The sequence below is a fragment of the Aspergillus homomorphus genome (assembly GCF_003184865.1).
Source record: "Aspergillus homomorphus CBS 101889 unplaced genomic scaffold BO97scaffold_5, whole genome shotgun sequence".
NCBI lineage: Eukaryota > Fungi > Ascomycota > Eurotiomycetes > Eurotiales > Aspergillaceae > Aspergillus > Aspergillus homomorphus.
Genome location: NW_020291891.1, coordinates 73,216 through 88,402, shown reverse-complemented (window position 1 = coordinate 88,402; position 15,187 = coordinate 73,216). Strand labels below are relative to the sequence as shown.

At 51.2% G+C, this 15,187-nt stretch overlaps 4 protein-coding genes and 1 non-coding gene across 5 annotated transcripts; 2 read left to right on the top strand and 3 right to left on the bottom strand.

Moving 5' to 3' along the window:
• The first annotated feature begins 100 nt into the window (after nucleotides 1–100).
• Nucleotides 101–2,147, top strand: BO97DRAFT_403336 (lipase ROG1 family protein). Its single transcript, XM_025694714.1, has 2 exons — nucleotides 101–556; nucleotides 616–2,147. Exons 1-2 carry the CDS (start codon nucleotides 471–473, stop codon nucleotides 1,958–1,960), a joined length of 1,431 nt encoding a protein of 476 aa, XP_025554486.1. The 5' UTR covers nucleotides 101–470; the 3' UTR covers nucleotides 1,961–2,147.
• A 233-nt stretch (nucleotides 2,148–2,380) lies between these two features.
• BO97DRAFT_t65 lies at nucleotides 2,381–2,463 on the top strand. Its single transcript has one exon. It is a non-coding gene; the product is annotated as a tRNA-Gln (tRNA).
• Nucleotides 2,464–7,090: 4,627 nt separating this feature from the next.
• BO97DRAFT_338733 (phosphatidyl synthase) lies at nucleotides 7,091–8,500 on the bottom strand (the record flags this gene model as incomplete). The annotated part of the gene is made up of 2 exons (XM_025691531.1): nucleotides 7,091–8,051; nucleotides 8,133–8,500. 2 exons carry the CDS (start codon nucleotides 8,498–8,500, stop codon nucleotides 7,091–7,093), a joined length of 1,329 nt encoding a protein of 442 aa, XP_025554485.1.
• Nucleotides 8,501–10,716: 2,216 nt separating this feature from the next.
• On the bottom strand, nucleotides 10,717–11,687 carry BO97DRAFT_475725 (uncharacterized protein; the record flags this gene model as incomplete). The annotated part of the gene is made up of 1 exon (XM_025700432.1): nucleotides 10,717–11,687. The coding sequence occupies one exon, from the start codon at nucleotides 11,685–11,687 to the stop codon at nucleotides 10,788–10,790; it is 900 nt and encodes a 299-aa protein (XP_025554484.1). The 3' UTR covers nucleotides 10,717–10,787.
• Nucleotides 11,688–12,008: 321 nt separating this feature from the next.
• On the bottom strand, nucleotides 12,009–14,467 carry BO97DRAFT_208264 (uncharacterized protein). Its single transcript, XM_025690557.1, has 2 exons — nucleotides 14,389–14,467; nucleotides 12,009–14,325 (listed from the first exon to the last, which is right to left on the bottom strand). The coding sequence occupies exon 2, from the start codon at nucleotides 14,312–14,314 to the stop codon at nucleotides 12,227–12,229; it is 2,088 nt and encodes a 695-aa protein (XP_025554483.1). The 5' UTR covers nucleotides 14,315–14,325; nucleotides 14,389–14,467; the 3' UTR covers nucleotides 12,009–12,226.
• Nucleotides 14,468–15,187: the final 720 nt, after the last annotated feature.

Below are 15,187 nucleotides of genomic sequence, written 5' to 3'. Positions count from 1 at the left end.
CACGTGTCGGAGAAACAGACAGTGCAAAGGATGCAAACTCCCGACACGAACAGACAAAGACGCAGCTTTCGCCGATCCTCAATTTCTCAAATGACCGCCACTTTTGAGGCTTAGACAATCGACCGATCGACTTTCCTATGATGTCGATTCCTCCCTTGTTGCGCAGTGTTCAGTCCTACAATATGATGTTGTCTGCCACCGGCTCTTCTAGGCCAATTTATTCTCATCAGGCACCCACGATGACGTCGCATTTATCCGGGCTTAGTAAGCGCTCGCTGGCCTCCCTTCAACTAACTAGAGAATTGTCCTGGACGGGCGGACAACGAAGGAAGCAGCCACATGGACCCCCTAATTGCGCTAAAACCGTGCTTAAGTCCGGCGGCGACTGGCGGATCATGTCGAGTGGGCTATATTATCACTGCTCGTTGACCCTAATCGCAAGAGGAGACTCTTGATCTCACATTCGGACCATGGAGCTGGAGCTGGAGCTGGATAACGGCCGGACGCCGGCTGAGACGTCGCGCAACGCAGATCATCTCTGCGTTTTGGTTCATGGGTAAGACCGTTCAACAAGCCCGTTGATCGAACAGCTTGCTGATTGTCTTGCCTCGTCAGACTATGGGGTAATCCCTCTCATCTGGACTTTATCGCCACCTCGCTGAGGGATCGATTCAAGGAGGACCGCCTCCACATTCTGGCCGCAAAGCGCAACTCCGGGAACTACACCTACGATGGGATTGAGCTCGGCGGAGAACGCCTGGCGCACGAGGTTGAAGAGACCCTCGAGAAACTCGCCAAAGAAGGCCACAATATCCGGAAAATAAGTTTTGTCGGGTATTCACTCGGAGGCCTGGTGGCTCGATACGCCTTGGGGCTGCTCTACGCTCGGGGATGGCTCGATAAGCTGGAGCCCGTCAATTTCACCACCTTCGTTTCGCCGCACGTCGGGGTGAGGCTCCCGCTCAAGGGGACCTGGGGCTTCTTGTGGAACAACGTAGGCCCCCTCACGATCTCCATGTCGGGAAAGCAGCTGTTCATGATCGACACCTTCCGCGACTCCGGGCGCCCGCTGCTCAGCGTCCTGGCCGACCCGGACAGCATCTTCATCAAAGCATTAAAGACCTTCAAGCATCGGTGCATCTACGCCAACATTGTCAACGACCGGTCGACTATTTTCTACACCACGGCCATTTCGTCGACCAACCCCTTCCAGGACCTGGAGAATGTGCAATTCGACTACGTCAAGGGATACGAGCCCGTCATCATCGATGCCACCAAGCCCGTCTCCATTGTCAAGCCCGAGCGCCCGTCCTTCCTGGAGCAGCTCCAGCGCCAGATCACCAGTTTCTTCACGAATTTGCCCTTTCAAACTTTCTTCACGGCCTTCGTCATCATCGGCGTGCCCCTTTTTCTACTCAATGCGGTTGTCCAGAATTTCCGCAGTCAGCGCCGCATCCGCCGACACGAGGCCGCGCACTCGCGCCAGATTTTCGACCGCTACCGCGTCCCCGTCATTGTCAACGAAGTCCAGCACGTCGTCGAGGAAGTCTTCGAGAGCGCCGGCGCTCGTCAGCAGCCCGATTACCTTTCGTCATCGTCCACCACCACCACCACGACGCCCGCATCCGACGCCACGAAGAAACATCGAGTAACGATTTCCTCATCATCCGCGACCGACTTAGAAAGCAAGCTCGAAGAAGACGACATCGAGCCCCTCCTCCGACGCAGCAGTACGACCGACAGCTTCGAAAGTGCAGCAAGATTCCCCACGCTGGCTCTGACCGCGGCGCAATTCTCCATCATCGATTCTTTAAACGCGGTAGGCTTCCGGAAATTCCCCGTCTGGATCCACAATCACCGGCACAGTCACGCCGCCATCATTATCCGTGTACAGAAGAGGGGTTTCGATGAGGGCAAGGTAGTCGTGAAGCATTGGCTAGATCAAGAGTTCGAGATATAGACGTACCTGCGACCGAGTATTCTTTTTTTTGTCTTTGGGAGTAAGCGCGACCCGTAGATGACATGCCTCTATTCTTATTTGAAGCGCACGCTGCACGATACTAATTGTTCTATACAAAGTGTTTGTTTCATGGATGTATGTAGAGAAAAACTAGAAGTAGACAGACAAGAACTACGAGATGTACGACACCCATATGCTTTGCTTCCTTCTCGCACAAGAAGTCCAGGGCAGTACACGTAAATGAGTTCCCAACCAGGTAGTTTCTATTTGAATCCCAAGTATATAGTTTTCCAGACCCTCAACCCGCATACCATCTCAGTCCCGATGGTAACACCAACACCTCCAGAATCTCAGCCCCTTAGCCCTAACATGTCGTCATCACGACATAGCCCCAAAGATCAAGCCAGCAAGACATCTACAGGTTGTGTAGTGTAGTGGTTATCACTTTGGATTTTGAGACCTCACAAGTTCCAATAACCCCGGTTCGAACCCGGGCACGACCTTTCATCTTTTTTGCTTTTTCTTTTTGTGGAGGTGTCTTGCCGCTGGTCTTAGCGGATACTGCCTGCAGTGCCCTGATTGGGGGCGTAGCGCAGAGCATTCAAGTTACCTACGTTGAACCGATCGCAAAGCTTAGGCGTAGTGTTGCATACTGGCTCTGGTTGGAGGTATGGCTGACAAGAGTCGGTATGGTAGCTAGCCCGGGCTGAAACTTTTTCTATCCTTTATATAAATGCGGTGGACAGTCACTGTGGATTGGGTAAGTAAGTATCGCTACATACTGATCTGTTTTAGCGGGGGGAGAGGGGGATGTGGCTTGGGTGATTGGGATACCGGTTTGTCTCCTACCGTGAGAGTATTTAGAACATGGGATCGAGTGTTGGGAAGAAGATGGGGTAAGAGCGAATGGGATTGGTAGCAATGTATCTTTGTCATGCTTCACACTGGTATACACCCTCGGTGAATTTGACAATTGGAGATATTGATCAGGGAGACCAGGACAGAACTCTCGGACCAAGGCGTCTATTTACCCATTCTTAACATTAACTAGTTCATCCTCCGGTCACCATGGCTATTATAGAGAGATTCAGCGATACGACAGCCATGGCTTCATGGAGATCGGTACTACTCGCCCAAGAAAGTATTGGCAAGCAGAGATACTATCCGGAAAGCTCCATCCAAGGACAAAGCATCACAAGGAGACCTACGTGAGTAATGGGTACTTGTTGCGAAAGCTCAATAACTATAAGTACACAACTTGCACGCGGACTTGGACATGCTTCAGATGCGAAGGCGTACCTGTGTCCAGTATTAGTCTGAATGCGTAGTCCCACTCTCTCGACAGCGCTCGCACTTCCACGTACATTTGATATCTTCACGGCTCTAGAACAGATCCAGTCGAGGTCCGTGTAACACACAGCCATACGGTGAGTGTAGTCATGTACGAGCCCACTGACACTAGCGGTACTCCCTCCCAGCCCCAGACACTAGACAACGACGACATAATGCGGGAGATGTCTGATTGGTGGGCGATGCTCCCTGATGGCGACGCGGCGGACCGACCGGTACGGCTGGAGAACCCAACGTCGGAGCCTTCGCCTCTTAATCGCCCCAGGGAGCAGGGTGAAGTGCGTTCAATTCTCAGCAGTAACAGTTCGTCGGAGAATGGGCCGGACCCTAATGGTGGAAGGCACGGCGTCGAGACGGAGGCCGAGCCGGAGGGCAAACCGTTGATCATCGTTGTTTACCTCCCAGGGGTGGACGACAGAGACTGGCTACCACCGAGGATACTGTCTCCCACAGTCGACATGATATTGACTTGCACTATCGCCGGATTTGAGCGGTTAATCTGGGATCCAGAAAACAGATCCGGCGACGACCTGTCGCCTAGCCCCAACCCGCGACTGCGAGGGGTGGTCTTGACCACCCTGGAGCTGTTCGACGAAATGCCGGAGCTTACGCAGCATATCGAATACCGGCACCAGACGTCAGGAGCGTCGTGGCCGTTAATCCTGGCACCTGCGATGGCGACCCACGAACAGGACGTGGAAGCTGAACGGATTCTCAACGTTCAGTGGCGACTGCCCTGGCGGATCTCGGGCTGGACACGCGGCTTATGTTTCTTCGAGGTGACCCGCGAAGCCGAGGTGCTTCACGAACTGAACTTGGAAGACCCGTGGGAATCGACAATCGCGTTCTCCGGTGGAATTTTTCGGCTCCTAGGCGTCGAGCGGAATGACCAATTCTTGCAATTGGCGCCCGGAGAGCGCCTGCGTCGCCGCGGGTACGGGGACGTTTTTCGGGCCGTTGATCCCAGTTTTGTGCCCACAGACTCCGACAGGCTCGTATCCGACACCGGGGTGCCCCTGACCGAAGAACATGACGAGACCCTGTCCCTGGCGCCCGATTCCGACGAGGACCTGTCCAGGTTCCTGGCGTCCGGCCCCGACGAGGTCCTGACCGAGTGGTGCGCTGCTGCCCTGGACTCTGGGACTCGCCGCGGCTTTATAGGCTATCTAATTATGCAACCCGCCGTAATGCGTACCGTCCTGTCGATGTGTGGTATTCGACACGGGCATATTCACGACAGCCTTTTTACTCGTGACAGGGACCCGTAATGGTAGTGTGGTTGATTGTCCATCCCAGTCCCAGTGACCTTGTGATCAAACTCAGATATATCTCGAAAACACGTTATTCAATCTGATAATTGTTATCTTAGCCCTTCAGTAGCATAGCGTACATACTCTAGAGAGTGATATTATGCTTCATTTCGCTCATTTCATCGCATAGCAAGCATATCTCAAGCGTGAGAGGATTTGAGTAGCTGTGAGAAGAAAAGCCCCAGAATGGGTTGTGTATTAGCACAATTAAGACCGTTGTAGAAGGCCAGATAATAATCACCGGCTCGACTTCATGTCCGGCAACACAGCATCTCATATACTCTGGGCCTCTCACACTTGTCCATTAGCTGCGGCGGACGCTGTTAGTGTATAATAGGATCAAAGTCGCGAAAGGCCACTGCATCAATGTCTACCGAAGACTTAACGCTCAGCTTGATAGTTTTTTTTTTTTTTTTTTTTTTTTCTAAAGCGTTTCCAGATTCTATGCGCAGTATAAACACAGACCCGTGTTTATGGGAAGTGGTAATGCCTAACATTACTTCCAGCAACCGCCCTCCCCTCCTGCCCAAAGCTCTGTCTGACATAACAGCGCAGAGAATACAATGGCTTCCCTCAGAGTGTAATTCAGAACATTAGCAAGCAGCCAATACATCAAAACATGATATAACTTACCCGTTCTCAAGCGTATGTCTGGCTGCAGAAGAGTTCCGCGTGCAGACGAACAACCAATCATCTTACGTCACCAAATAGCGATGAGGATAGATTCTCACGCAGATGCTCACCGCAGTCAAGAACATCACAACTTCAAAAAGCGGGCTGAAGGACATTGAAACCACGGCGAAGACATATCGACTCTCGCCAAGTCTATCCTGAACATGTACCGATTTGATTTTGATCCAACAACACTGGCGGGCTCAGCTGGCGGCGGGCTACCGAGACCATGGTATCATCACTCGAGTGGATGGTATCGCTTAGTCTGGCAGCACCCTTTCCCCCGCCGACACTAGAGCGTGTGGTGAGATTTAAGTGTGGCGGGGATGACCGGGGTCTTGCACGGCGCTTGGGCCAAATTCCGCGCGACTGGCTGGGAGGTATCCTGAATCGGGATACAGAACTGTAGAATTCCAAAGCTGGAAGGTTTCTCGATTGGAATGTGTTTGCTAGGCGAGCCGAACACGCCCGGTGTCTCCTGGAGACCTCGTCTGCTCAACACGTTACCTAGTAGATAGGTTACTGCGGTGCGATTGGATAACCAAGAGCCCTAGGGATTCGCGGGGTTTAGTAGTCCTCACCTATTAGAGAGAGCTTGGAGAATTGATTCCCTGTTGACGAGTGGATATTGTGAAAGCGGAAGTGGTGCACAAGTAGTGTGATTTGTTGACTGACAGGATCCAAGCCTGCTGCTGCGCGGGCTTACCTGCGAGTAAGCGAGAGTGGTAGTGCATGACATCTTTGTGAGACTAGCTCGCCTTGCGGGATGAGCATCTTGGCTGGTGTAGTTAATAATGGCCGTCCTTCATTCGGGTCCTGTATATTGGCACCACGTGGGAAGAAGAAGAAAGAGGGGGAGTCAACATGAAGACGGCTTGATCGGAAAAGGTGGCCTGGGGTTGACGAGGGATTTAGTATTGGACTCCCCTTCCGACCACACAAATCAACACATTGCATACAGAGTACAGTAGGGGGATGTACCCCACGATTTCCCCATACAAGTACGCAAGTACACATGGCCGGCAGTGCTCAGTATGTGATCATCATGCATCGCTAGACTCCGGCCGAGCCTGTCCGCCCATCACGTCTCCACTATCAGACCACTGTCCCTCGCCTACAAGTAGATCTGGTGGGGTGAGTCTTGGAAATGATATCCTGTCAATTTGACTCGTGTGGCCGTAGTACTGAGTACTCGTAACAAGGATTCCCCGCACGGACGACCCCCTCTTCGAGTGCAGTGTGGCTGTGGAGATTGTATCATAATATCCATCGTTAACCGAGGCCTTCCGAAGTCTCCAGCGTGGTTGTTGTCAGCTCGTTAGGACAGAATCCTTGGTCTTGGCTTAGACCATGATTTTAGACATTCAATTAGGAAACATTTGCGAGGTATTAGGTGGTAGTAATTTCATAATATTTCACAACCATCTATAGTGGTAAGCGTTCGAAAACTAATCATGATGAAAGAAACCCCCACACGCCCGAAAACCCAAGCCAAGGTATCAATACTCCACATCCATCAATCCGAAAAGATTCTATCGTAATTTCACCTGTTAAGTGACAACTGGGTGGCAGACACCTGGAGAATCTGAAGCCAGGAATATGACTAAAGAAGATTCCCCTTCGAAGGAAAACAAGACGCTGCGCCTTGACTGATCAAAATCATATTATGCACAAACGATTAGGACAGAACTGTACTGGTCGTTATCTGCGGCAGAGTCATGGTATCATTAGTAAAAAAAGAAAAAAAAAAGAAAACATAGCTGGGGAGCCATCCCCATTACAACATCAAGCGTTGTATTCAATGACGGACGGCTGCGGACTCCGAGTCGATCCCAGAGTCGACATCATCCCCGGAAGTCACTGAATCTTGGCCGTCCTTGGACATCTCCCTCTCGATAGCAAACTTGACTGCATCAAATACATTGTCACAGATATGCTTAGGCGAGAAACGTGGCACGGTTCCTTCCTGGTAGACGCCAGTCTTGACAAGGATCGAGAACCAGTTGGTGTCAGTAGTCTTGTCAAACTCATTCGTACCCCGGACGTCGGACTCTGGGGTGTCTCCGATGAAGTACACTGTGCTTGGGGGCTTGTTGATTCCATGGCTGTCTTTTCGCCATTGCCGCAAGAGTCGAGTGGCAAATTGATAGGTACCCATCTGCGGCTTGCCGAAAGAGATTGTCGAGAGCTCCTTGCCAGTGACAGCTTTGTATAAGGCTTCGAGAGAAGCTCGCAAAGCTCCCATGCCGATGCGAGTGTGCTCGTGAGAGGTAGACCAAACCACATCATTGTGGGAGAAGAAGACCGGCGGTCCCTCGTCGAAGACCTCTGAACGAGTACCAAGACGTCCGTCCTTGGACATGAGAAGATCCAAGATAATCTGCTGATCACCGGCCCAGTCTCGGCTGTCGGCGAATACGAAGATTGCCTCGATTCTAGTCTTGTCGAAATCGATAACTCGAGAGTTCTTGTATTCTTCGTCGGTAAGCTTGCGGAACGGCGTGGTGTCATGTCGTGTCTTGATGATATCTCCCGGGGTGACCACATCCTTGAAGCCATAGCCTTCTGCTACAAGGCGACATTTCTCACCTTCACCACCGACGACCAGCACGGTACCATATCTTTCAGCCATCTCTCGCATCGGAGTGTGGCCACAGATGAATTGACCGGGAGAGACATCCAAGTCCAACTGGCGACTGAGATCCAAACATCTTTCCTCTTCGGTTTTGCCGCCGCCATTGGTCACGAATATGTAGGGACTAGAACAAGCACAGTCAGCTCAGCCAGGTCTTGAACAGATTGATAACAAATCATAAGCAGAAAAGACAGAAGAGACATACACACGAATCCCGTATGGGTTATCGCCATTGATGTACTTGAGAGCAGCCGCCGCTTCGGGGATTGCTTCTCCTCCTCTGATGAGAACGCCGTCGATATCGAAGCCCAGGGCGAAATTATCGGCGGTGGTGAAGCATTGCTCAGAGACCGGAGAGGCAACGCGTGGAGATCCTTCCTCAGACGAAGTCTCGACATCAAATTCATGCTTGTCCATTTTTAGTGTAGTGGTTGTGTTGTGAACATCGCTGGAAGCCATTAAATGCTTGGGAGGGATGGTCACACTAGGGCCGCCATAAAGGTCGGCCTTGGAAGCGTCCAGGCTGGACAGCCGGCATACCCTCTGGGTACCGAAACCGTCTGTAGTAGTCATTGCGGGTAGGAAAGTGGAACACAATGGTCGGGGTGGCGATGGAAGCGTGGTGGGTGGAGTACACTGTGGGCCCGCGAACAAGAACAAGAAACGGTCGACGATTAGCTGCCCTGAGCTAGCTAGACAGATCGATCAATCACCGAGGATTTGCCCCTTGAGAAAACCGGTCTCCGTTGCGAAGCTTTCGGAAAATACTGAGAAAACAAGACGATCGCTGGGTCCTGAAAAAGAGCCAGAAATTATCTCACAAAGATGCTTTCTTTCCACGCAGTCTATTATGATCGAGAAGTTCGACACACAATTTGGAGTGGACACAGGGGTTCACAACGGAAGGGCCGCAGCGTTGCCAGGCAGAGGATGCAATGAAGGAGGATAGATATTGGGGGTTTAAATGGGAATGAGGAGAATCAGGGATCTGGGTGAGAGTCGCATTGGATTCTAGCCCATTCATATAGGAGAGCAAATGTGAGCAGGTGGAAGGGAATCTGGGATATGTGCTCCAGTTGAGGCACTTCGCAATTGGGACAAACCATGCAGCCCGTGGCACCGTCATCGACGAAAAAAAGGCTCGATCCTAGTGGTGAGTTGAGATTCCTGGTCTGCGGTGGTTACAATCGCTGGAAGCGAACCCCACCGTAACCAAAGTTTGTCATTCTCAATGGTGAAGGCCTAAGCATGATGGACTATAGTTACTAGTTAGTTGAGTACGGCGCGGGTTGTATCAGACTTCCACTCCGCCCCATAGTTATCATGCCTGATGATGATGTTGATGGACAGGGCTGAGGATCTGATTCGTTCCAACGCCGTGGTCGGGACACCAAACATGTCGGAAAGTTAACGATAACGAACAAGGGACATGCATCAGTCCTATAGAGAGGGCAGTGATGCAAACCCGCTCTTTCGTGTACGGACGGTGGATGACATTCGTTCATCCATTCCACCTGAATTTCCGCTGCAGGCCGGTTTGAGGGGGTTCTGTCATCACCGTACTCGACGATCAAGCGAAAGTCGGACTTGATATCATAGAACAACCGGCGTGCGTGGTCGAGAACGGGGAGATCCAAGGGGTAGGAAGAGGAGAAGGTCAAAGTGGGGGAGGGGAGACTGAGGAGATTGAGTCGTTGACATCAAGCTCGACTACTAGTTAGTTGAAGAAAGAGGTATTGTTGATACCAAATAAACATTACACAGTGCAAACCGATTCTCCTCCATAGTAGCCACGCTGGGCCACGAAGCGGTGAAGACAATTCCGGTAAGCTCAATACACGGTTTACTTGTCCTACAACATATGGTTCTAGACAAAGGCAAAAAGTACGTACATGGCGTTTTCGACCTTAGTAACATTCATCATGAGTGGAGTGGTACAACCATGCTATGAAAAACAGCAGTAGTGATACTATGAAATCAGCACTGACGTTACACTTCATTTATTGCTTCATTTTTTATCCTCTCTCCATTTTTTTTTATTCTTTTATTTCCCTATTCCCCTGACCCGGTACCTTAAAACCTTCTGCCTAAGATAATGTCTCTGTTGCTTCTATCCGGTTGGATAGTTTCTGCCTCACTGCCTCAGGACGGGTCGCCAACTGACGTCATACACCCGAGAGGCTCCGTCCTCACTTTTCCGACTTGCCGACTCCCTAATCATTCATTCATTCATTTCACATGAATGGGTTGACAGCCTGTTTTCTGTCCGTCCTCGGTTGACATTCCCAAAGCCTGATCTGATATCACCGCACCCACTCATCTCCAGATCCTAGAACTTGTCTCATGTTATTCGCCCATGGGGGTTTGGTGTGGGTCAGGTCACATCTCGGACACTGGGACACTGCAGCTCTCATCTCCCACCCTTTGTCTGCCAGAGATAAAAAAAAAGAGGGGCTTGCATTAGTGTTCTTGTTTCGCAGCTACTAATGATGCGACTAGTCATGTACTGAGTAAGTCAACAAGCGTACTGCGTGTACGCCATATGCATGCTACACTATACGGAGTACTGTAGGCATGAGTTGAGCGAGCCGCAAGCAATCATGTACTGATGATAACGCCGGGCCCTACTTTTGGAACAGATGATTATAAAGTGAAAGTCTGGATATACAATATAGATGAAAATCATCTTTAATTTCTTTGTTCTTGGTGTTGGGATCCTTTTCTTTGAAATTATCCAGAGAAAAGCGAAGCTCACACTATGGTGAACAAGATCAGCTTCTGATGAGGACCGCCGATCTTGATTGACATGAACCGCAGTGACAACTACAATAGTAGCGACCCTGCCCCTCCAGGCTCCAGGTCAGTAATACCATTCACCGGCCAGTGCATAATTCTCAACAGGCTGGCAAATCTTCCGCCCGCGTCGCGGACTCATGCTCAGGTGTCCACGTTTGAACTCGTCGCTCTGCGCACTATAGAAATAGTCGTAAGCTTCACGATGACCCTCATAAGGACTTAGGAGCATGTTCAGGAACGTTGGCAGGATTGTCCCACCAAGGGTCCTGAAGTCGGAACAGAGCGGGTAGAAACCAGTGGGCTGGCACTTGAGCCACACGGCGAACTTGCACAGCTGCTGCTCCCACGGACTCCTGTACATTGCATCGTTTGGACGGAGGTCTCGAAGCATATGCCAGAACATTTGTTCGATGAAGGCTTTGGGCGTCGCGATCACGACCCCAATCTGCCAGCGGCCGACCCACCGCTCCGGTGACCCGCCCAACTGGTCGGCTTGCGGGCTGGGAAGTAGCGGACTGTTCGTTAGCATCCAGGCCTCGTTGTTAACATTGGCGAGGTCATCCGGGAGGGGAATTCTGCCTGGGACCTGTTCCAGGAGGTGAGATTTTCTCCAGGGGTTGAAAAGGCCCCTCTTCCACGGTCCGCTGGGAGGGATATGGTAGTGCTGGGAGGAGAGGAAGTATTTGTCCTTGATATCTGAGGCTTCACAGTATGGGTCCCGACAAGGTTGAAAGCCACGTTGGTGGAGGGCATACACTGCTTGAGGAATTATATTGTCGTCTAGGACCAAATCAATGCTCCGTACTGCAACACTCATACCGTACACCCTAAGGGCCAGGTCCCCCACAAGGGCACACGGCACCCCGAAGTTGTTGAGCACATTTATGAACACTACCTCTAATGGCGGCGGCTGAGCTATTTTGTCCGTTGCCTCATCCTCCTGTTCGGCCTGTTCGGAAGACATTATTCGACGCGTTTGTCGAATGCGAAGTAGACCTGCTTCTGGTGTTTGGGCGCTAGTAATACTACACTCCCTCCAGTTTTCTTCCATCAGCCCTTATATAGACACCCAATACTAACCATATCCAGGAAAGTATCATCAAACATTAACATTCTAGAAAAAGTGATTTCGGGTTCTCACGGGAAACAAAAGGAATTTACCCTTTCAGACTGAATGAGTCCTTTGTTGTTGGTTCACGACTTGCCGGGGACGGAGGAAAGTTCCTTTAGACGGGAGTATGTCTCGCTCTACCAAACCCATCAACATATCAGAACTTGCCATAATGAGTGCTTGATATAGACGATATGGATTTGCCACTCTACAGCGACAAGTCGAAATGTCTCAACCAACGCAATTTCAGAGTGTATATGCATGTGTATATAGACAGATCGAACAGTTTATAATGTACAAAAAACATCTATCCGACAATGAACCAAAAGAAAGATACAACACAGAAAAGGGATGGCATGCTCACTACCCAGAGCGAGCATTGACAGGGCTAATCAATCCACCTGGAGAATGAGATCCGAGCCTCGCCTGGACGGCGTCAAATTGCGCTCGATTGGGACCGGTTTTCTCGGTATATGCTTCCCTTTCAGACTAGCGGCTGATGATACGGAGTCGAAGGACGACCTGCGTGCTTGGACTCCATACCTCGAACCATAGCCGTCGTCACCATGCCAGGCACCACTAGGCGCAAAGGGCCCTGTCGGCTCCTCGTAGGGCTCGGGAGTGACCCGACGGATCTGTACTCTTCTGATATCATCCTGTCGCACAATCCGGGGCCGGGAAACAATTTCTTGCGCAGGGCTGACCGACCTGGAGAGCGGCATGCGAGGGAGGCCGACGGGAATCCGGCTGCCAGCTGATGTTTCATATTGCCAGTTAGGAACCTCAAGTGTTGGGGTCCTGATTTCCCGCACCGGAGTCAGAGGCCGAAGACTCCCTGAATGGCGTGATTCGCACCGAGAGCTCTGAAGCCCGTCGCTAAACGTATGGTGAGAAGCTGGGTCTCCTCCGTATACCAACCGCCGACCTCCCTCCGGGCTATCGTCAAGATAAGGTGATGCTGTAGCCGGTCTTGTCTGCCCAGCATCACAAACAGGCCAGTATTCGTCTGTATAGTTTTCATGACTCAGTCTCGGGGAACGATGTGAGGAACTACCCAGTACATCGGTCGGGTGAGGTGCCGCCTCGGCGGGGCTTCCTGTCCTCGATCTCTGGTAGCGGTTCGGTCCTCTCAGAGCGAGCTTCCCGTCTTGCCCGTCTCGAAACCCATGCAGCATCGCGCGCGGATGCGCCGGTAATCCAGCCATCGGAGGTCGATGATGAGGTCGGCTGGATTGTGGTTTACGCGACCAATTAGAAGGATCTTGATTCATCCGAGGACTGCCCAGGAAACTGCGTGGCTTGGTAACATCCTCCTCGAACAAAGTCCCAACGCTACCGGGTCGCTTTTGCCGACTCCATCGAAGTGGCTCCGGATATAGCCCATATGTTGGCTTATCTGGAAGTAAGCTCGAGAGGGTCCGCGGGGTTGAATGCGCCACTGATGCCTCCATGTCGGAATTAGAAGAGACGGCAAAGCCGATATTGTGAGCACTATGTAGCTCCATGGAATCGTTATTATACCGATCGCGTGGTGCGTCGACGACAAATGTTGGATTATAACGTCTCGGTTCGAACGGAGTTATCAAACGTGACGTCTCCGAGTCTCTGTCTGTGCCACCAGGCATAGGCCTAGGCCCTGTTGGCCGTCGGGGTGGGAATGCGAAATCTGGAGGTTCTGACATGACCCCTCCGATTTCGAAGAAGTTTCGATCTTTGGTCTCTGTATCCCGATGCTTGTTCTTCCTATAATAGAATAACATCAAAGCTCCGATGAGGAAGAATCCAGTCATCCCAGAAGCCACAGAAATGCCAATGACCGCACCAGCGCTAAGCTTACTGTGCGTAGCTGTCGTAGCGGCGGCGGCGGCGGCGGTCGAGTTATGGCTAGTAGTGGAGGTACTGCTGAAGGTGGCCCACGTGCTGCTAGTCTGGTGACTCGGGTCAGATATAGTGGTAGGACTGTCGAAAGAAGTGACAACGACAGAGGTAGTATGTTCGGTTATGGTATGCTCGGTCAGGGAAGGTCTTGAAGTGGATGATACCCTAGAGGTAACACCGTGTGATCCGGAGGATGTGGTAACTACCGTGGTTGCACTATGAACCGACATAATTGTAGCCGTTATCGTTGCATGAGTCCGCGGTAAAGCTCCCGATACTGAGTCACAAATATCATAGAGATCAGACGAGAAAATGGTGTTGACAGAACACAGTGACAAACTGCACCGAAATGCAGCCTCACCCAGTGTATAGCCGCTGGTCGTATTCGTTCGACATAAGCAGTCGAGACTCCATGCTTGTGGGCACGCATCATCTCGATAATCGTTATTGATGAACTCGTCAACACACTGACGAGCACATCTGGGTAGTAGACTGGCAAGGGACGGCGTAGTCGCGGTAGGATAGAGTTGCGAGGCAGAAGCAAGGCATGAGATAACTGATAGTGCTGCTAAGAGTAACCCTTGGAAAAGAGACAATAACATTTTGTGTCAACCTAAGAACCCTGTTTAGCATCTCGATTCTATGGTCGTTCAAAGACTTGAGAATGCTTCCTTACATCAATCTGGACACTGCAGAGGAACTTCTGCCTCCACAGTCATCAGTGAAAATGTATTACCATCCTAATCAAAGATCAAGACAAAGGCGCTGGCAAAGGGCATTCAGTGCTCGAGTGAACGACCTGGTCTTTGACACCAACTCAAGCGAGTGAAAGAACATGGCAAACTGATGTCTTGGAAAGTCGAAGCGTCGAGGGGTAGGGGTAGCCGTCGCATTTCAGGGACCAGCGCAATGCATTGTTTTGCCATCGCCCTGTCAACGTGGGCGTCAAAAGAGACACGGGATTCCGTCATGGTGCTGAATGGCTGTAAAGCCAAAAGGCCGAGACCTGAGACGATGACAGTGAGACTGCGCCCCCTGTAGGCGCTTTGGTGAAACACGGCGATATTGTCACAAATGCACTACACGTAGTCAACACATGAGGTTTCTTCAGCATGATTAGCGCTTTTGACTAGTTGCGGGGCTTGAAGAAAGCAATATTGATGCGATACGCGCCGCGTTAGCGCCGATGCTGCAGAGGGGCTGAAGGAATGATGTCAGGTCAGCTGACTTCAGGCCTTCAGGGTCTTTGCGCCGTTCGCCGACAGACCAGTCTCACGAAGCATCAATGTCTGTTGTCTGTTTCTTTTCGAGTCGCTGACTGTATCTGAATATGTTTATCCTTGGGTCTTGTCTCATTAGCTGGATTACTCCCCCAATTACCACCTCAGCGTCGTTGGAGATCGGCAACGCCTATTATTCACTGTGAGCGGAAACTGTGCCGCCTGCAATTCCGTACGATGCATTGCATCCACCTA